Source organism: Triturus cristatus, chromosome 8 (genome assembly GCF_964204655.1).
Source record: "Triturus cristatus chromosome 8, aTriCri1.1, whole genome shotgun sequence".
NCBI classification, from domain to species: domain Eukaryota; kingdom Metazoa; phylum Chordata; class Amphibia; order Caudata; family Salamandridae; genus Triturus; species Triturus cristatus.
The window spans coordinates 299,029,281-299,051,354 of NC_140591.1; the positions used below are offsets into that span (position 1 = coordinate 299,029,281).

The window sequence follows — 22,074 nt, forward strand, 5'->3', positions numbered from 1 at the left end:
ATCTCTAGGAGATCTAGTGTTCGGCAGCATTTACGGGATCTGCAATGGCTGCCTGTAGCCCAGCGGGTACAATGTAAGGCCCTTACCCTTTTGCACAGGGCCCTCCATGGCCAAGGCCCTGTGTATCTCAGGAGACGTTTTGCCCAATTGATCCCTGCGGTCTGCCTCTCTACGTCGGATGACTATTCCGCTATTTCGCAGATCACGTTTGGGGGGCCAGTCTCTTTCTGTAAAAACAGCAGTTGCCTGGAATGCTCGCCCCTCGGATCTACAGCACATTCAAGACTGCTGTCTTTTTAAAAAACTTTTAAAGACGCATCTGTTCAGTCAGCTCTTCTAAATGGCTCTTGCTTGCTCCACCCCCAGCTCACTCTCGCGCCAGGACACTCTAGAGTATTTGTGCACGCTACAAGCTCTTTATAACATTCCTTAAGGTGATCATGACGTGAGAGTCAATGCACTTTCCTGAAGCAGCCATATAATTTAAGCACATCATTAATAAACTGAGAATAAAAATATTTTGCAGTATGAAAATATAAATGGCCAGAGCAGCAATATAGTCTAAAATTGGTTTGTATCCTGTGTACAGAATCCAAAAGAAAGGATGACTTATTATGTTGAATGCCTTTATGTCTATTATTGTGTCTGGCCTTTTGTAAAGCCAGCTGAATTCAAGTACCCTATGCGTGCTACATAGTATCCCATTGCTTATTTGGGTAAGAGTATGTACATTTCGATAATCAAGTCACCCTTGCTTTAGCTTGAACTATTTGTTGCCCGCATTATTAGGATTAGATTTTTTCATCAAGATTCACTTTTTCCAGCAGAGTGGGCAGCAAGGTACTTGATTTTCATTTTACTTTCTCTCCAAGAATGCAGGAAACATGTACCTCATGCAGCACAAGCTTGATGGACTAACTACTGCTATTTAGTGCCTCATGCCACTTCCCCAGTATCAGTGGGTTGCAGGTGCCTTAGCAGCCTTTACAGCTGATACACAAGTGTCTCTCACATGCAGCTATGCTGTTGAGAACGGTGAGATGTACATTGTCGAGATAAGGACTCACATGTGCACTGTGATGCCAGTGAACATTTTTAGGTTTGAGTGAGTCTATGGTACATTGTGTGCAAGCAGCAAAATTTAGGTTGTAGACCATGCAATAAAAGAACTCCCATTCAGTGGTAAAATATTTCACACATTAAATGGCCACTTTCACTCCGATATAAATTTCTATTTACATTATGTTCAATTCATTAAGTGTTTTATGCACAACTGCATCTTGCAACAATCTTGGAAATATTCTTCAATAACTCTAAAAAAATACTTTGTTCCGAGCAATCACGGTGAAACATTTATTTTACATTGTAGCTCTTCTGGTGTGTTGTATTCATTAAAAAACAAAATTGTGCTTTTCTGTACATGTAGATTCTAAAGCACAATATACAAATATTTTATAATTAATTGATGCATCATTTTATTTATTTTATCATTAATATACTGTGCTATCCCTTCACAATTTCAGTTGTACTTTCGGGACATTGTTGATTATGGTTTTACCCTATTTCCTCCTAATAATAGTTATACATAGATTTTGTTTGGGATGAGCAGCGTATGCTAACATTTGTGCCAAACTCACCATTAAATGTAAGAGGCAAAAATACAGTACAAAAATTTTATTCAGTAACAGTTTGTAAACATTTGAGGTAAATTAACATTTACATCAACTTGTCCTTACAGAATTTTTAAACACAAGGCACTTAGTTGAAGACAGTATGCTGATGTTTGTGTATATACATCACTGGCTAACCAGAACTCTCAACTTCTATTGTTAAAATATGCAATGGGAGAATAGCAACCCTCTGTGTAACACAAACCTCTGAGTTATGATTAGCTTTAATACAAGTTTTTTGATTGTGAGAATTTCTGTAAATGAGAAACATTTATCTCAGGAACATTTTAATTAACTAACTTTTTCATCTAAACACAACTAGCTTAGCTGCTTATGTAATCATTTTTTTCAAAAAATGTAAAATTTTCTCAGTTCATTTAACACTTAGTGTTCTTTACACGCATTCCATTTGACGTTTAACCTTAATAACTATATCTCAGCTAATTACCAACATAACATCCAAACACAAAAAAATAAAAAGTGTGATAAAATGGTGCCTGGTTTGTGATCAGTTCATAAAAATAGGCCTTTTCGTATTGTATTCTGTAAGCATGTGTGCAATCTAAGCCCTTCATTTTAGCTTCTGTTACCCTACATCTAAAATCCAATCAAAGTAAAAAGTTTTCTAGTGGTACAGCACTAGATGTGAAACAAACCAGTATTTTATTAAAAATCATTTTGGTGTCATCAGTCTGTTAAGGATTTGTTTTGTCATTTGCTTTTAAAAGTGAATGTAAACTGGAAAATATCAGTTACACTATGCCATGACATTCCACAAAAAGATCTGCAGCAAATGAAACATATTTGAAGGAAAACAACCCATTTATTTTTCTATGCTAAAGGATTGCGTAAATATGAATAATTAGTTAATGAGAAAAGACTTAACACCTGATAAAGAAGATGTCTTCATTTTCGTCCCTGGTTCATTTCTTGTTCGAAAAATAAACATGGCATTGTAAAATTACTGTCAAGTCCTGTTTTAAAACAATGCCACATTAAAATGTTGTGCTAAAACTTAGAACTATTTCAACATACATCAATTATTGGAAGAACTGTTTGCAATTGTAAAAATGATTGGAAAATAGTGTCATTATAAAGAAATTATTCAAAGTGCATCTCTTTCACAATTTGTTTTAGATAGTTATCATTTTGCCTAGGTGAACAAGTCATTTAAAGATTCAAACTAAAATAATTTTTTCAATATTGTCCAAATGTTTTAAAATAGTAACTTTCAAATGCAAATTTAGTGGTTTGCATTTTCTGACGATTGTGCAAAACAACTAAGTGAAACTTTAATATCTGTCATTGCATATAGTCAATGTTTTTACCCTGACAAATATTGGTTCTTTGTTAACCAGAATTATTTATACTGGGTTTAGTGCCCATTGAAGTGAATAGTTGTTGTTTCTCCACTTTGCGACAGCCGATCAAGTCAAAAATATATGATTATGGCTTCTAAGATCTGAAACCATGAATATATGATAATTGTGCTACGCAACCAACTATTAGAATGTGTTGGATGTGTTCATGACTGGTTGACAAGTAAAAGGTGAACTAAGAAACAACTAGGAAACTGGATTGTTCTTGGCTTGAACTTGACACTTTCAAATATAATTTGGTCCTGGATGCAGGAGTAAACAGTGGGTTTTGTTTGCTTCTGAAAGAGCAGTTGGTTTGATTGTGATATCAAGGATAGATCATGTACATTCTAGAGGTAAGGACAAGGGCCATTGTACCCCAAGTGATCTGGCCTAAGTTTCAGCTGTGTGAACTTTGATTATAGGATTTTGTTTGTTTAACTGTTGGATTAAGGTTTGTGGAGTGGATAATGGGGCCAACTTGGGTCCAACTCCTTACTGAAAAAACCTTGTGTCTTTAGACAATCTTCCTTTGCTGAACCAGGGGTCAAATGAATGTTTTCAGGGTGGGTTTGACATAGTTCTTGTTTTTCATCTTAGTTCATAGTCTCATCAGCTAGTTTTCCACTTGTGTAGCCTATAAATTCAGGGGAGCCATATATTTGTATATATTTTATTCAGCTGTACTCAGTGATTTTCATGTGGTATGAGAAGGACATCAGTGTGAATTAACATTTAGGAATAAATAACCTTAATCACTGAATTTATTGTGGAGATCAAATTAGGTTAGACTCTAAAAAAGGACATCACAATTCTTTATTTTGGTGCTTTTCAGAGGATATGAAACAGCTAATCAGTACTGAACCATATTGAAGTAGAGAAAATCCACAACTAGCCCTCCAGGAAATCCTTATTGCCAACCTTTTCAATTTATGTTATTTCAATTGGACCACATTAAACAAACTCTTATTTGTTCCTGCAAGCTCATCCTGGAATTGCTTGGACCTTTCTCTTTCTCAGGTAACACATTCACGAGCAAAGATGGACATAGATGTACTTACATGATATTATTTATGTGGAATTTATATTTTTTTATTTATGTTTTGTTATGTGTTTATTGCCTAAGCCTTCTTCAGTTGAACCATGCAGCTTGATATACATACTTCAGTGAGCCCCGATCTGGAGAATGCAAAATATTGACAAAACATGTTTGACAATTAAAGGCAATTGTTGTGCTGGGACAGAAACTTCAACATGTTTCTTTCCTATATGACAATAATGGTGCAGACAGACCCACATTTCATCTCTAAACCCATTTTATATTTGGGAATTTCATTTTATGCAGATTTACGATGCATTAGTAATTGTTTTTTTAGAATCACAGTATTGAAGACTATTCCTTGTGTTGTTATCTGCTATAGACTTCATTATGAAAATGGTATTGCTGTTAAACTGGTCATGTGGTAAAATAATGATTACCAAGATATACAGACTCTGAATTTTTTCGCTGGACTTTGTCGACTGGCAATAACTTTGTCTTTACTATTTTGCATTTACAAAATGCAATGTACAAATTAGCTGATAAAATAATAAATAGTCACTATTCACTTCTTAAGGCATGGTCTAAAGTTCGAAAACATGTATTTTTGTATAATATTGCAGTTTAGACTGTGAATTGCATTCACTGATAGAATTCCAAAGTACTGTTATCATAACTACATTATTGCTGCTTCTAAATCTGCTTAACATGTTTAATATTTGGATTTGGATTTGGCATGTATCATTTATAATTCATTAGATGACTACTTTCCAGAAGCAGCATATCTGGAAAATTGGTATTCCATTACAGTTAATGTCTGAATACAGTATATGATATTGTGTCATTTGATTGATACAACAGTAACTTCCACTGCACATTCCTTTTCTTACATTTCATTATGAGATTAAGAACATGAGTAAACTGTGTAGTTTTAAGTAGTTTTATATTGATGAATTACAATCATCTTAGGAGTGGTGTAACAAAAATTGAGGAGGCCCCACTTGCAAAGTACATGAAAGGGGCTCACCACTCTCCGAACCTAGTCAGGATCTCTCAGGCTAGAGGCCCGCCACTTGTGCACAGTACCGCACTTGGGCCCCCTGGTTCTCTGGGGCCCCCCGCACCTCTGCGGATGCAGGGGCCAGTGGTATACCACTGCATCTAGGAATCTGATATTGCAGTAGGAAATGCAGTCTACAGTACATTTCTACTTGTGGTACTATAATCTATCTGTAAAACTATCTGGCTATTGCATACTCCTTGTTTGAGTAATATTTCTGCTTAAAATCATAATTGCCTTAATCCAACATGTTTCCTCCTGTGTAATTAGGCTTCTGAAAAATAATGAGGGAATTCCTTTTTTGACCCCCGTGCAATTTCAGTGGTCATTAAAAAAATTAATGTTCTTTTAAAGGTGGAAACATATTCAATGTAATTGGATTAAGGTGTTTGTTTAAAGGTCAGGAAAATAACCACTTTACTTCAGTGAGAAAGCCTTCTTCAATATCTCAAGACACAGTATGCACCATTGCTTAACTTTAAATGAATAACTAACTCCTTTTTTATCTTATTAGATTATGCCACATGTTGCCTGCCACAACTATTCAGTTGTGCCACACTGTCAACAAGCGAACATTTTTTAAACACTAGTGGTACATTTCTTTGTATGACACTTTATTTATTGCAATAGTACTTACATGCTGGTAGCCCTCTGAGTAAGTGCCCCTGAATGGTCAAATCAGTCTGAATAGTGTGCTGTCCGATAGAACTCTCTAGGTGTTTGAACAGCAAAGGTAACATATCTAAAACTGATCTCCCACATATTTCCTGGCATGACATCTTCTTTTCAATTTTCTGTTTATATTGTGTTTTCCAGTATTCCCATTGTGTTTTTTATTTTAATATATCTGGCCGCAACAGGATCATAAGCTATACTGCCAAGTCATCTGACCGTGCTCTACTGCCACCGGATTTGCTAACTCTGCTTAATCGCCGTGTATCTAAGATCACCGGCGGCTCATGCATCTCCACCTTAGTGGTCACTGGTCCATTTTCCATCTCTAACTTCCCACTCAGACTGCTGCTGCTCCCACTGCTGACAATCCCCATGGTCAGGCCACTGCTTTCTTTTCGCAAGCTGCTGAAGGCATTAGTAGAGGCACTGACTGAAGAGGTGCTTGTGGTGTATGTAGAACCAGGTTTTCTCTCCCGTGTTTGTTTCTCAGCTGCCATGTTAACCCAGTTCTGCTCATCTTCCAGTGCTTGGTGGTGACCACAGCCACCATAGTAAGAAGTATGGAGATGCTTCTCCACAAGTGGTGACATTTTGAAATCTGGTGGAGGGGCTCTGGAGAATGCTGGGTGTATCATAGCAGAAGGCACAGCTGCAGGGGAGCAAGAGGCCTCAGTATAGTAGGGTGGATATCCCATGGCCAGATGAGCAACTCGAGGGGGTGGTGACACTGGTGCGCTATTATTAAAGGCCTGGTCAGGGATGTACTGGTTAGTCATGCCCTGCTTGAGTTTTTTCCACCCTAGGTGATAAATCTCTAACATGTTGAGCAAAAGAGACACACAAGCCACTACAAGCATAAATATAATAAATATTGTCTTTTCAGTAGGCCTGGAAATGAAACAGTCCACAATATTTGGGCATGGCCACCTGTTACACCTATACAGGGGCTTTAACTCAAAACCATAAAGGAAGTACTGTCCTACAATAAACCCAACTTCAAACAAAGTTTTGAAAATTATATTAAAAACATAAGTGCGTAAGAGGGCTCCTCCTATCCTGATTTTTCCTCTTTCATCTCTGATAGGAGGCTTTTCTTTCTTTTCACCTCCCTTTTTGGAGAGGAGCTCTTTTTCCTCACTGTCTTTCATGCATTTCCTGAGTTCTTCCTCCTTCTCTTTTTTCTTCTCTTCCATTCGAACAATGTGTAGAACATGGCCCAAGTAAATAAGAGTGGGAGTGGATACAAAGATAATCTGAAGTACCCAAAAACGGATATGGGAGATGGGAAAGGCTTTGTCATAACAAACATTTTCACAACCAGGTTGTTGGGTGTTGCAAGTAAAGTCCGACTGTTCATCTCCCCAGACTTCTTCTGCTGCAGCTCCTAGGACCAGAATCCTGAATATAAAAAGTACGGTCAGCCAAACCTTGCCAATAACTGTAGAGTGTTCTTGTGCATTCTCCAATAGCCTCCCCAGAAAGCTCCAGTCACCCATTATTCCTGGAGACTAGTCTAAAATATAAATAAGGACACAAGAAAGAGTGAGAAATGAATACATAACACAATACATTTAGACTCTTACAATCATTGTTTGGTTGCTCTGTAAACATGCATCACATTATCTTCAAACAGAAATGTAAAACTGTTAATTTATGCTTAGCATATGTGGTGTCAATAATATCCCATTGTTAAACTCAGTACACAGGCATTTCATTACAGTGTAGTTATAAGTGTGAGGGGTAAGTAATACTGTGCTCCTCTAGTGACACTGGATATTTTTGTAGATAGGCTTTCTGTGCAACATGACACTGCCATGAGCTGTGCCCAAGGAAAGAGGGTCCCTCATTTTGAGATTTGACTTGAAGCACTTGCCTAGCATATATACTACAGAAGGTCTACTGAACGACTAAACCCCAGATAATCCAGATTGAATTGATCACAAAACCATCCACTATAGGAATACCGATGTTCTGAGCTCTATGTATCTTCAAACCCTCTCTTAAATTAAACAAACACAAATCTCCAGCAGACCATTAACAAACCTGTCAAAAACAATCTCCCTTGGAACTGCTAAGTGTCCATCTACGTTTTGGTTGAAAACCGTGTGTTGGGTATTAAACCTATCAGAAACAGCACAAACAACAATAAGGGTGAAAAGCCATAAACATTCCAAACCATTGTACTGACAATATTTAACCACTAGTAAAGGATTAAGGGTTTGGAGAAAAATGTTAGGCTCTCACAAAAGCGTGATGGTATGAACAGACTGGAAGTCCACAAAATAAAATGAGTATCTGCTATAAACACAAATCCTAACTACTTCATTGCCCAGTGGTCCCTAGAGACAAATAACCCAGGCCCCATCTTTGGTGGTACACTCAGACCATTATCAATTTCCCTCCCACCTTCCCATTGTTTACATTCTTAGGAAACAGCTTCTGATGCAAAATTACCAACATCAAATCTTAATTTATAGCTAACAGATTAACCTCATCTCATAATCTCTTCATGGTATGTTGATTTGTTCTTCTTTCAGAGAAATTGATACATTTACGGTAATCAGTATCATATCCTCATCTAACATTCGGCATTTCATGAGGATTCCATATCAAGCAAGTTCACATCAAAATGTGCGGTAATTCTTGTCAAAACAGTACAAGCATAACCAATGCCTCTCTGTGTACATACAGAGTTGTATCACAACACAAGAAGGCTCAAGCTACATTTTTATTGTAAAATCAAAGCTAAAACACAATAAACATGGTACTCATCTAAGTACAAAAGGACATTAGCAAACATAACCTTCTTCAAAGCTTCCAGTCTGGGTTTTGGTTGAAGAGTAGAATGGAGGAAGCAACCTTGGTTATCTGATAGAGGCTTCTACCCAAGGATTCCTTACCTTAGAATTATCCTCAGGCGTCAGACTGAATCTGGAAACTTTTCAAGAAGTACCTTTGCCTGTCGATACGTGTCGCCGCTCGGCTCAGCGTCTGTGACATGCGTGCCGTAAATGATATGTGTGGTACATTTATAGGTGCCACCCCTGTGTGCTGACATCAGCTCTTTTCTTTCCGTGCCAGTCAGCGTAGATCCAGAGAGAACTACCTCTAGTTACTTTTTGACTGACTTTGTCTCAGCATTTTGTAGAACCCTTTTTGAGACAATGTCTCCTGGTGTACTAGTGATGTCCCCTAAAATAACAGCAGGTTTCAACCCCTGTTGTGCCTGTCACAGGCAGATGTCTGGGACAGACCCACACTTGGTTTGGCTGTGGTGCATGGTTCCAAGGACTGCAAGGACTGCTGCACCATGCACCCAAAGGCGGTGAAGGAGCGCTCCCTCAAACTCCTTGCCACCCAACGTCAGATGATCCTGCGACAATCAAGATGCCAGTCATGTCGAAGGTCCTAGGACTGCTGAGGGTGCCGCTGTTGACGCTTGTCATTATGGTCATAGTCTTCGCTAGGTAAGTCTCACAAAAATAAGAACTACAAGAAGTTGAAGTGGTCTTCACCTTCAACATGCTGATCCAAGTCCTAGGACTAGGCACGGGAACGACAACACAAGTTGAGGCCTCACTTCCACATTTCCACTTGGGAGCCTGTACCTGGGTCTTCCCCACACCCCCCAGAGCTGGAAAACCCCACCCAACTCACAGAGTTCTATGAGACCATGCATCTCATATTTGGACAACTCTACTCCTCCGGATCGCCAACGGGCCTCATGGGTTTGGAGGTAGTCCCCAATGGGTTTACTCTAGGTGCAAGTTGGGCCCCTTGGATCTGGTGTCAGATACAGAGCGGCTCTGCCCATGAGGCTGGGACCTTCTACGGTATGGAGCCGGATCAACGTAACACAATGATGACTTCAGCTGGCACCAGACTCTCCGAGTCAGAGCCAGTGCCTTTTTCTTTTGATAGACCTGGAGAGGGAGACTACAGGAGGGATCTCAAGACCCTTTTGGCTACCCTAACCCCCTTGATGAACCTGAGAACAACAAGTACGAGCAACTGGCAGACACCAGTGGTTTGGGCAACACCAGACACTGGCTTGGTTTTGATCCCACGGTGGCTATGGAGGAAAGGGCCTCTTTTGTGATGATTGAGGGTATGTGCGACTGTGGTCCAGGACCTTCAGCTGCCCTCAGTGGCGGTCAAGACTAATGTCTTGGCAAAGGTGCTTCTACATGGAGTCTTCCCCCTTTAACCACTCCTCCCATTCAATAAAGCCTTATAGACATCATGCTTATGATCTGGTCCAAGCCCTTTACAGGGGCTCCTATGCACAGGACTATTGCACACTACCATCACCCTACTCTTTGGAATCCCAGTTTCCTCACCACCACCCCACTGTGGAGAACTTGGTGGCCCAAGTCTCTACCTCTGTGGTCAACCCTGTCACATTGCCTTCCATTCCACTGGATAGGGAATCCAAAAGTCTGGGCACCTATGACAAGAGGATGTTCTCTTCCGCCAACCTAGCACTGAGGTTGGTGAACGCTGTCTTTTGGACCAATACACCCACACTGTTTGTTATTCGGTGTGCTGCCCATGGTCTTTGAGGAGGCCCAGTTCATACTGTCACAGGCAATTGCAGATGGCAGAGACACAGCAAAGTTCACCATCTGCTGTGGACGGTACATGGTTGACTCACTAGGTAGAGCAATTGTGTTGTCAGTGGGACTAAGACACCATGCCTGGTTGAAAACCACTGACGTGTAGTGGATGTCCAAGCTTCCCTTATGTACATGCCCTTCGATGGCTCCCGCCTATTTGGTGAAAAGGCAGACTCAGTGCTGGAGCGCGTTAAGGGCAGCTGGGCCACTGCCAGGTCCTTGGACCTCTCTACCACCCCCAGCTGACCCCACTCTGTCTTTTGCGCCTTCTGTCGCAATGGTAGGGGCTATCAACTTCGACCTTTTATTGTCAGCCACCAATGCCAACATGCTTCCCAGACTTTTCGTAGCCATGAACGTGTGACCACCAGCCAGAGGTCTGCGTAGTCCACCACTCTCCTAGCAGCCACAGCCTCCAAACCCCTTTAGCTTTCCCTCATATCATCACGGGCACCCAGCCGGTGGCAGGATCCTCCATCACCTGTCTCACTGGTAGTCCTTTACATGGGACAAGTTGGTACTCCAAATCATCCAGCAGGGTTACTCTATTCATTTTTTGGAAACACCGACAACTATGCCACCTTGTTATGACCAGCTGATGGAGGACCACTTCTCCTTATGATGTTAGGAAGTACAGGCTCTTATGACTAAAGGAGCCATCATAGGATCCTGGCATCAGAAGTAGGCCATGGATGCTATTCCCAACTTTCTAGGGCCCAAAAAGGGTGGTGAACACTACCACATTTTAAAACTACAACTTCTCAACTTCTTCCTGAAGAAGGAGAAGATCAAAATGCTCACAGTAGCTCAGGTCCTGTCTGCCAATAATACGGGTGATTGCATGGTAGTACTTACACGTCCCTGTCCTGCCTGCCTACAGGTGTTGCCAGCAGTTGACAGGGAATCACACGCATTATCAGTTTTCTGTGCTCCCTTTCCGCTTTACCAGTATCTTTCAGGCGTTCACCAAGGTGATAGCGGTAGCTGCAGTACATCTGCGGATATGAGGGGTTCCAGTCTTACCTTACTTCGATAACTGGCTGTTAAAGGCGGGCTCGCCCTAAGCAGTCATCTCCCACCTCCAGACTGCGGTAAACCTCCTATAGTAGCTGGGGTTCACTATCACAGTTTCAAAGTCACACCTGGCTCCCTCCCAGATGCTCCTTTTCATCAGAGCTGTTCTGGACACAGTGCAGCTTGGGGCCTATCATCCCGAACTGCAAGTCCAGAATGTTCATGTTAAGATTCTGATATTTCAGCCTCTATCCTGGATTTCGGTGAGAGGTCTGAGGTTGTTGGGCCTCATGGCTTCCTGCTGCCTCTTGCTGGTGACACATGCCCATTGGCATATGCGGGCTCAGCAGTGGGACCTAAAACCCAGTGAGCACAGCATCAGGGAAATCTCTCCAGCCTGGCCCAGATCTCGAAGCAAAGTGCAAAAGATCTGCAGTGGTGGCGGACGAATCTCGATTGGGTGAGAAGCAGATTCCTCTTCCGTCCCCAGCTAACTATAGTGGTGGGCGCGTCACTTCTGGGCTGGATTGGCCATCTGGGAGAGGTGAAGATCAGAGGCCTCTGATCTCTGGCAGATTTTCAGCTTCACATCAACTTGGAGTTGCGAGCGATCCAACTAGCGTTGAAAGCCTTTCTTCCTTCTGTCAAGGGAAGGCTCGTTCAGTGTTCACAGACAACACCACAGCCATGTGATATGGCAACAAATAGGGAAGGGTGGGAATGTGAACCCTATGTCAAGAGGCCCTGCATCTCTGGAAATGGCTGGAACGTACGGGCATTTTCCTGATGGTTTAACACCTGGCGGGCTCTCTGAAAACTAGAGCATACAAACTCAGCTGTCGATGCCTAGCTGATCAGGATCAGTGTCTCCATCCATAGGTGGTGCAAGGTCTCTTCCATGACTAGGGAGAACCTTGGTTAGATCTGTTCATCACCACAGAGGACATGCAATGTCAGCAATTCTGTGCACTGAAGTTTCCAAGGCGACTCTTGTTCAGAGACGCTTTTTGTCTCGAGTGGAACTCAGGCCTCCGACACTCCTTTACTCCAATACCACCTTGCCGAAAGTTCTCAAGAAGATCAGGCAGGACCTGTCTTAAGTTATTCTTGTGGCACCTGATTGGGCACAAAGAGTTTGGTATCACAAACTCTTTAGCATGAGCATAAGTCCTCCCATCAAGCTGCTTCTTTAAGAGGATCTTCTGTTGTAGCAGTATCACAGGGTATTGCATGCGCGACCTTCATGCTTGGAGATTGAGCAGTGACAGTTGACATCTGTTGACCTTCCTCCCAAAGTCTGCAATGTTATTTCTCGCAGCCAGGCGCCCCTCCATCAATACACCTGCATTTGGACACATTTGTGACATGGTGTGTATCCGAGAATATTGACCTTTTGTCAGCACCATTATCTCAGGTTTTACTGTTCATTTTTCTCTGGCCCAGCAGGGATCTGATTTGGGCACTGTTCAAGGTTAGTTGTCAGCCATTTTGGCTTTCTTGCGGTTGCAGGACCGAACTTCTTTGTTTAAGTAACCCATTTCCTAAGGGGACTCCAACATCTGTTTCCACCATGACCATTTATTATGCCCCAATGGGACCACATTGTTTACTCACCATCAAAATGGCTTTTCTGGTGGTGATAACTTCAGCCATGAGCGCTAGCGAGCTACAAGCACTTTCCTTGCACCCATCGTACATGACATTCTACCCAGACAAACTGCTTCTGACAAACTTTTTCTCATGAAAGTGGTGACACCTTTTCATGTTGGTCAACATATCACCTTGCCTACCTTGTTTGCCCCCACTCACCCTTCCAAAGAAGAGAAGAGACTCCACCAACTGGACCCAAAAAAAACATTGTCATTCAACATTGGTCATACCAGAGTTCCGGATGGATGATCAACTTTTCATTGGGTATGTCGGGCGCAGAAAGGAAAAGCTGCACAGAAATGGACAATCGAATTGGCCAAGAAGAAACACCCTGAGGGCTTGTGTGCTCATTTCACTAGTGCCAGAGCTGTAACCACTGCATTAGCTCATGGAGTCCCTGTTCTGGACATGTCAGACAGCAACATGGGCATCCCTGCACATGTTTACCAAACACTACTGCCTGGACAGTCAAGGCTGTCATTACGTCCATGTTGCCCGTCTTGTCCTCAGGGACTACTAGGTCTAAATCTGTTCTCAGACCCACCCCCGGAGAGTTATTACTTACCTTGATAATGCCTCACCTGGTAGAGACATTATCTAGCCGCAGATTCCTTACTGGCCCTTCCATCCTCCCCGCTCTGCAACCAGATTTCTCCACACAGGGCACCCTTATCAGCTCTTTAGTGCTCTACACAAGTACATCATCAACCTTTGTGGCTCTGCGGTTCTGGCGTAAGAAGGTCACGAAAGCTAACTGATGGCTGGGGTGGTGTCTATGTAGGCACTGCGCATTTAACTTTCTGCACAGATGACGCCGGTGTGAAGCCGAACAAAGCCACCTACTGGCACCCATAGTTACTGCTCGAAATTTTTCCAGATTCTGTCTGACGCTTGGGGATAATTATAAGGTAAGGAATCTGCAGCTAGATAGAGTGTCTACCAAATAAGACGTTACCGAAGGTAAGTAACTTGTTCAATAATACCCTACTTCTGAATTAGCTCAACAAAGTCAATAAGTGGTAGGGTCAATGAATCACCCCCCCCCTTATTTGTCATGTAGCCCCACAAATATATACATACATGGTGCACACTCTATTAGTATCTGCCACGCCTGGATACCTCTGCCATGCAGACCCGAAAACTATATAAAGGTAATGGTGCATCCAGAATTGGACCAATATCGAAAAGAAAAAAGTCCAATTAAATCATCCAATTTGCTGTGTTTATTTTTTATTTTTATATTCGAAAATACGTGTGTGTTTTCATATTCCAAATGTTATAGCTTCAGCCAATGCATTTTGTCCACAACAGTGCACTTCTTCAGGGCTTTCAGATTCTATTGACAAAGATCAATTAAGTTTCTCAAGGACAGCGATTCAAGCCCCTTTTGTAGTTTCAATCCGAGAGTCCAATTCCTCAGTGGGAAATTTCAAGATAAAAGTCATATGCCTAGACCTCATATCCAGGATATGAGGTCTAGGCATGCCGCTTTTGTCTTGAAATCGCTGCCCTTGAGAAATAAAATGCATTGGCTGAGGCTGTAACATTTGGAATATAAAAACACAAGAGTATATTGGAATTAAAACATAAGGAAGAAACACAGCAAATTGGATGATCTGATTGGACTTTTTTCTTTTCGATATTGTTCTAAATTTGGGTGCACCACTACATTTGTATAATACCTTGCTTCAGATTCAGCCTGACCTCTGAGCAATATTTGGTACTGTTAATCATTAGATGCTTCTACAGGGACTCAGCATGCACATAGAATAGGTAGGATGTTCTGCAGTGTTTCTTTTCCTTCCTTAAATGAAGAGTTTAATATATTCTGATGGATTGTTTGAGACCCTCTTCACTTCTATTCATGTGGAGAATTATCGTGTTGGTCAACACTGTCTTTCTCAATTGTCAATCTGCCTGTGTAAACACATGGAATGTTTTTGAAGATCCTGATTTGTGAAATGTTTAAATAAATTCTTTGTAAGGTTATTTTCATATTTTTTCATCATCCGGTTGTTTGGTTGTTTTTAAAGCAAATTCTATTGAATTTTATAACAAGATTAATATTTGTTTTAAGAATCTACTTTTTTCCTTCAAAGCAGATGCTGTTGAATATTATAACAAGTTTTAACACTTGCAACACATGTGGTAATGCAAGTAGTTATTATTCAGAACTCCATCACTCATCTACAGGTGAAGTGCACTTCAACACCAACCAGTCACAGCTAGGTTGACCACATAAGATGAACTCACATCCCAAATAATGTTTTTGGCTGTGACTATGTTGGTGAACATTTTTGTTGTTTTGCCCCTCATTTTGTGGAATAAATATTTGAGGAGGGAGAGGAGGAAGAGAGAGAGTTTACAGACAAAGCGTCAACATCTTTGGCATGTCCAGGGAAGCAGTCATTGCCAGATACCGCTTCTCACCTGACGTAATCCTAGACATAATTGCATACTGAGAGCAGGAGCTTGATTCACCCACAGCCCGCTCTTACACTATCCCTGCCTATGTCAGAATACTGGCTGTACTCTATTTCATGACCACTTGATCTTTCCAGAGTGTCACTTCTGACAAAGTTGAAATCTCACAGGCAAGCCAATCTCGATGCTTACATCTTGTACTGAGATATATCAGCAGAAGAGTGGACAATCTCCATATCACACTCGCGGGTGACAAAACAAAGGGTGGTAAGGGAATTTTATGTCTTTGTCCACTTCCCTTGTATGCTAGGTGCCATTGACTGCACCCACGTGGCACATAAGCAACCTGACCAGACAGCACACCTTTTTCACAACAGACACCACAGGCACTCTATCAATGTGCAAGCTGTCTTTAATGCCGTGGACTGCTCCACTGATGTCTACACTTCCTTTCTGGAAGCACAGACAACATTTACATCTTCTGGCAGTCACATCTCGCGAATCACTTGGGTGCTGGGGTTTTCTTTGACGTGTAACAACACCTCATACTAAGGCTATGGTTGTATGATGGAACAATACAGGGAAATACTCTGCATGCCTTTTTTTAGATCGCATATGCTTTTACAACGTATGCCTTTACCACAATTGTTATATATATATATATATATATATATATATATATATATATATATATATATATATATTACCTACTGGCGGTCGCCAGTAGGTAGTTATAGTTAGGACCCTGTTTCCATAGGAAATCCGCAACATTCTATTTGGAATAACTTTGGCGCCGGTCGACGAATCCTCGCGAAATTTTCAAAACTAATGGGGCGCTACGCTCCGCTCCTACCCTGAAAGTCTCGGGGGGATTCGTCAAGCGAGGGCTGAGAAAAAAGGGGGGTCCCAAAACGCGTTTTCCCCATGCATTTTTCCATAGGACCTTTAGACACAGCTACAGCCCGAACGGCTGAACAGAATTACTTGTAATTTGGCAGAGAGGTAGTCCTCAGGTCAAGGAAGTGCCTTTTGTAGGTCTGGTGTAAATCTGTTCAGTAGTTCCTGAGAAAATAGCATTTAAATCAATATATATATCTGTAAGCGCGCTCCGTGCGCTTACCGTAAGCTTACCGTACGCGAGCTCAAATCTGATTGGTTGTCACATGACTGTAAACATTCGAATCGGACGAAATCAGGAAGTGTCGGCCGCCATTTCGTGTGTTTCACACAGAAAAAAAAAGGGAGATAACGTGAAAAGGGGGCAAGGAAGAGAGTTACAGACCCCCTAACATTTGAAAGGGGGTCAAAGAAGGACACAAAAGTACGAAAAAAACATTTATTAATTTTAAAAAAAAATCGCGGGGTACGCGTACGGTAAGCTTACCGTACGCGTACGGTAGAAAAAAAAAATAAAAAAAGAAATAAAATTCAGATTTAAGTGTTTAGATATTAGGGGGCTCTAAAAAGAGCAGTTGTGTTTTTGAAGTGATTTTTTAGTGGTACCTATAAGTAAGTACCGACGCAGAGTCTAAGGTTCAAGAGGAAGACTCTGTTCCCTTCATCAGTGAAGTGTACACCATCTCCTCTATAAATGTCTTGCATGTCGTAACGCAAGTTGTTGTGGTAAATGGAACCCATACCATAGTCTCGGAGGAAAGCAGAAACAGATTTGTTGACGTGCTTTCTTGCTTTGTCAATCTGCGGACAAAAATGATTGGACCAGTTCCATTTTTGCCTTTGGCATATGTTAGAATACGCAAAGGCAGTTTTAGGGAAAAGTGAAAACAGTTGTGCAAAGGTCTCCTTCATAAGCATTTCCAGACCTACCCCAGTCAAAGTGCCTAGGTCATTGCCACCACAGTGCACTATTATGAGGTCAGGGTGTTGGATTTGCATGAAGGATTTCACCAATGGCATCAATTGGTGCCACTTTAACCCTCTCTGACCAATCCATTTAATGTCTACATTTGGCAAAGCAAGGTCTCTCACCATACCTGTTTTCTCTGCATACTTTTCACTCCAGAAGACATAGCTGTGCCCTACAATCCACACTGTGAACATCTTCAAAGGAGATCTGGATGCACTCAGGAGGTGTATTTCAGTAGAATGGGAAAAAGAAATTAAAGACAGTTTGGAAATGGAGGCATACATATTTTTTTTAAATAAAAAGAACTCATTGGCTGTTTCATACCATTCTACACTAAAAACTAGGCTGTATGTGTCAATTTATAGAAGCATGTTTTGTATTGGTACAGAAAAATGTGTTACCAAAGAACATTACTATGGATTTGCTGTTAGGTTAGAAAAGTCAAGCACTCTTGCTCTTTGGAAATGAAACATTGTGTGGTGAACTTCTGACCTGACTTCACACAGCAGTGTTCCATGAGCTGTTGCTATGGTAGCAGGCAGAAGTCAAGTTGGGGGAAGGGTACTAGGCAGAAGTCAAGTTGGGGGAAGGGTACTTTTGGAAAAGGGTTGGTTTTCAACCAATAGAAATGTGTGATTACATTTGAAAAAAAGGGGGAAGCACTGAGATTTGAAATTAACATGTATATGTGTGGAAAAAGAGAGGGAAACATTGCCATTATCTGGTTCTGCTGAGAGGAGAGAGGTGTACAGAACAGAGATCCTGGCTCTGATAATCTGCTGTTTGAGTGCCACATTTCTTTCACAACTAACTAATTTTAAAGGTCAGTTATGAGTTTGAGAGGGGATGTATGTGGTAAATTAAGAAATGAATAATAGAATTGGAATTCCTTTTGTTGAAGTTGTGTTTATCATTTTGTGTTTTGGGAGAAATTTAAATGTAAGGAACATGTAAAATATTATGGACTATGTTTTTACCATAAATTAAGGTGTACTGGTATAAATGAGGAATACTTTTAGGGTTTGAGGTTGCAGTCAGTAATGCAAATACATTCAGCATCACTAAGGCTGGTTGCCCTTGCTGGAGTGTAGTCATTCACCCAGGTTACACATGTTCCTGGTCTCAAAAAGCTGTTTGGACATGTGCTGTTTTCAGAATCTGAAAAGTGGATTGAAAATGTGTTAGACTGTAAAAGTACTTATCACTTGTCAAAAAAAGAGTAGTAAGTGTGCTTTCAAATTGGCAAAGAAATTTCGTTTTCTGACTAATATCAAACCATGACTCTGTGTGCAAAGAGGAATTATAGACAGAGATTTATTGCGTATTACTCTGGTAATTTTACATTTGCATTAGTAGGAAAGGGGCAGCTATTTTTCTGCAGAAGCAGACTCTTAGCACACACCCAGCTGCTTATCTTGTAGAATCATGCAAAGTATTCACAACCGAGTGGGGTTTGAGGTTGCAGTCAGAAATGCAAATACATTCAGCATCACTAAGGCTGGTTGCCCTTGCTGGAGTGTAGTCATTCACCCAGGTTACACATGTTCCTGGTCTCAAAAAGCTGTTTGGACATGTGCTGTTTTCAGAATCTGAAAAGTGGATTGAAAATGTGTCAGACTGTAAAAGTACTTATCATTTGTCAAAAAAAGAGTAGTAAGTGTGCTTTCAAATTGGCAAAGAAATTTCGTTTTCTGACTAATATCAAACCATGACTCTGTGTGCAAAGAGGAATTATAGACAGAGATTTATTGCGTATTACTCTGGTAATTTTACATTTGCATTAGTAGGAAAGGGGCAGCTATTTTTCTTCAGAAGCAGACTCTTAGCACACACCCAGCTGCTTATCTTGTAGAATCATGCATAGTATTCACAACCGAGTGGGGTTTGAGGTTGCAGTCAGTAATGCAAATACATTCAGCATCACTAAGGCTGGTTGCCCTTGCTGGAGTGTAGTCATTCACCCAGGTTACACATGTTCCTGGTCTCAAAAAGCTGTTTGGACATGTGCTGTTTTCAGAATCAGAAAAGTGGATTGAAAATGTGTCAGACTGTAAAAGTACTTATCACTTGTCAAAAAAAGAGTAGTAAGTGTGCTTTCAAATTGGCAAAGAAATTTCGTTTTCTGACTAATATCAAACCATGACTCTGGGGCCGATTACGATCTTGGAAAAACCCGGTACAAACCGTGGGTCGGAGCTTTTTCTCCGTCCGACTCGTACCGGGTTGTAAAACTTTACAAACATGCAATTACGATTCGTTCGGAAACACCATTCCCGTACGATTCGGAAAAAAGACCAACCGACAGAAAAATACATACAAATGTGATCTGGGACACCGCGGACGTGACGTCCGGACGGAGTTAGGCATGTTTTTACGTACCAGCAATTACGATTCGCACCGACTGCAGTCTGGATGGGAAAATTTTTACGGCACCTAAAAAGTGCCGGAAAAGCTAAGTACGCAGCGATGAGAGCTGATTAGGGGGCCCGGTACGCGCCGTACCCCCCCGCCCCCCGTATGTACAGAGCGTACCCCCACCCCCATATGTACGGAGCGTACCCCCACCCCCATATGTACGGAGCGTACCCCCCAGCCCCCCGTATGTATGGAGCGTACCCCCGTACCCCCCGTATGTACGGAGCGTACCCCCCAGCCCCCCGTATGTACGGAGCGTACCCCCGTACCCCCCAGCCCCCCGTATGTACGGAGCGTACCCCCACTCCCGTGTACGGAGCGTACCCCCACATGTACGGAGCGTACCCCCCAGCCCCCCGTATGTACGGAGCGTACCCCCGTACCCCCCGTATGTACGGAGCGTACCCCCGTACCCCCCAGCCCCCCGTATGTACGGAGCGTACCCCCACCCCCGTATGTACGGTGCGGACGTAGCGCTGGGGGTCCGCACCGTACATATGGGGGTGGGGGTACGCTCCGTACATACGGGGGGCTGGGGGGTACGCTCCGTACATATGGGGGTGGGGGTACGCTCCGTACATACGGGGGGCTGGGGGTACGGCGCGCCCATCCGCGGGGGGGCTGGGGGTACGGCGCGAACATACGGGGGGCGGGAGGGGGGGGGTACGGCGCGTACCAGGCACTTGTTTGGACATCTCCATGGTTGCTATGGGAGTTCGCTCCGGACGGTCTTTTTTCCATACAGTTGTACAATGGGACGGATGGGATGGATCGTAATTGCGCATTGGGACTTCAGTTTTCCCATTTGTACGTAAAAATGTCCGGGGACGTGTCGGAGACTTTTCCCGACCCGAGGACGTGTGGGGGAATTTTCCCAATGCGATTTGTATGGACTTTTTCCCATACGAATCGTAATGGCAGTTTGTACGGCGCTTTTACCATTTGTACGGAAAAAATTCCAGATTCAATTCGGTTGGGGACATTTTTTCCAGGATCCTAATCGGCACCTCTGTGTGCAAAGAGGAATTATAGACAGAGATTTATTGCGTATTACTCTGGTAATTTTACATTGGCATTAGTAGGAAAGAGGCAGCTATTTGTCTGCAGAAGCAGACTCTTAGCACACACCCAGCTGCTTATCTTGTAGAATCATGCATAGTATTCACAACCGTGTGGGGTTTGAGGTTGCAGTCAGTAATGCAAATACATTCAGCATCACTAAGGCTGGTTGCCCTTGCTGGAGTGTAGTCATTCACCCAGGTTACACATGTTCCTGGTCTCAAAAAGCTGTTTGGACATGTGCTGTTTTCAGAATCTGAAAAGTGGATTGAAAATGTGTCAGACTGTAAAAGTACTTATCACTTGTCAAAAAAAGAGTAGTAAGTGTGCTTTCAAATTGGCAAAGAAATTTCGTTTTCTGACTAATATCAAACCATGACTCTGTGTGCAAAGAGGAATTATAGACAGAGATTTATTGCGTATTACTCTGGTAATTTTACATTTGCATTAGTAGGAAAGGGACAGCTATTTTTCTGCAGAAGCAGACTCTTAGCACACACCCAGCTGCTTATCTTGTAGAATCATGCACAGTATTCACAACCGAGTGGGGTTTGAGGTTGCAGTCAGTAATGCAAATACATTCAGCATCACTAAGGCTGGTTGCCCTTGCTGGAGTGTAGTCATTCACCCAGGTTACACATGTTCCTGGTCTCAAAAAGCTGTTTGGACATGTGCTGTTTTCAGAATCTGAAAAGTGGATTGAAAATGTGTCAGACTGTAAAAGTACTTATCACTTGTCAAAAAAAGAGTAGTAAGTGTGCTTTCAAATTGGCAAAGAAATTTCGTTTTCTGACTAATATCAAACCATGACTCTGTGTGCAAAGAGGAATTATAGACAGAGATTTATTGCGTATTACTCTGGTAATTTTACATTTGCATTAGTAGGAAGGGGGCAGCTATTTTTCTGCAGAAGCAGACTCTTAGCACACACCCAGCTGCTTATCCTGTAGAATCATGCATAGTATTTACAACCGAGTGGGGTTTGAGGTTGCAGTCAGTAATGCAAATACATTCAGCATCACTAAGGCTGGTTGCCCTTGCTGGAGTGTAGTCAGTCACCCAGGTTACACATGTTCCTGGTCTCAAAAAGCTGTTAGGACATGTGCTGTTTTCAGAATCTGAAAAGTGGATTGAAAATGTGTCAGACTGTAAAAGTACTTATCACTTGTCAAAAAAAGAGTAGTAAGTGTGCATTCAAATTGGCAAAGAAATTTCGTTTTCTGACTA

The 22,074-nt window shown here is 42.0% G+C and overlaps 1 protein-coding gene across 2 annotated transcripts in view; it reads right to left on the minus strand.

Moving 5' to 3' along the window:
* Positions 1 to 1,746: 1,746 nt before the first annotated feature.
* The window catches only part of GJA3 (gap junction protein alpha 3), a 654,666-nt gene continuing 634,338 nt past the window's right edge, over positions 1,747 to 22,074 (minus strand). For both annotated transcript variants that reach the window (XM_085621555.1, XM_085621556.1), the window contains one exon: positions 1,747 to 7,315. In XM_085621555.1, coding sequence (XP_085477681.1) covers positions 5,997 to 7,298 — 1,302 coding nt within the window. In that variant the 5' untranslated portion in view covers positions 7,299 to 7,315 and the 3' untranslated portion in view covers positions 1,747 to 5,996. The remainder of the gene's footprint in view (positions 7,316 to 22,074) is intronic.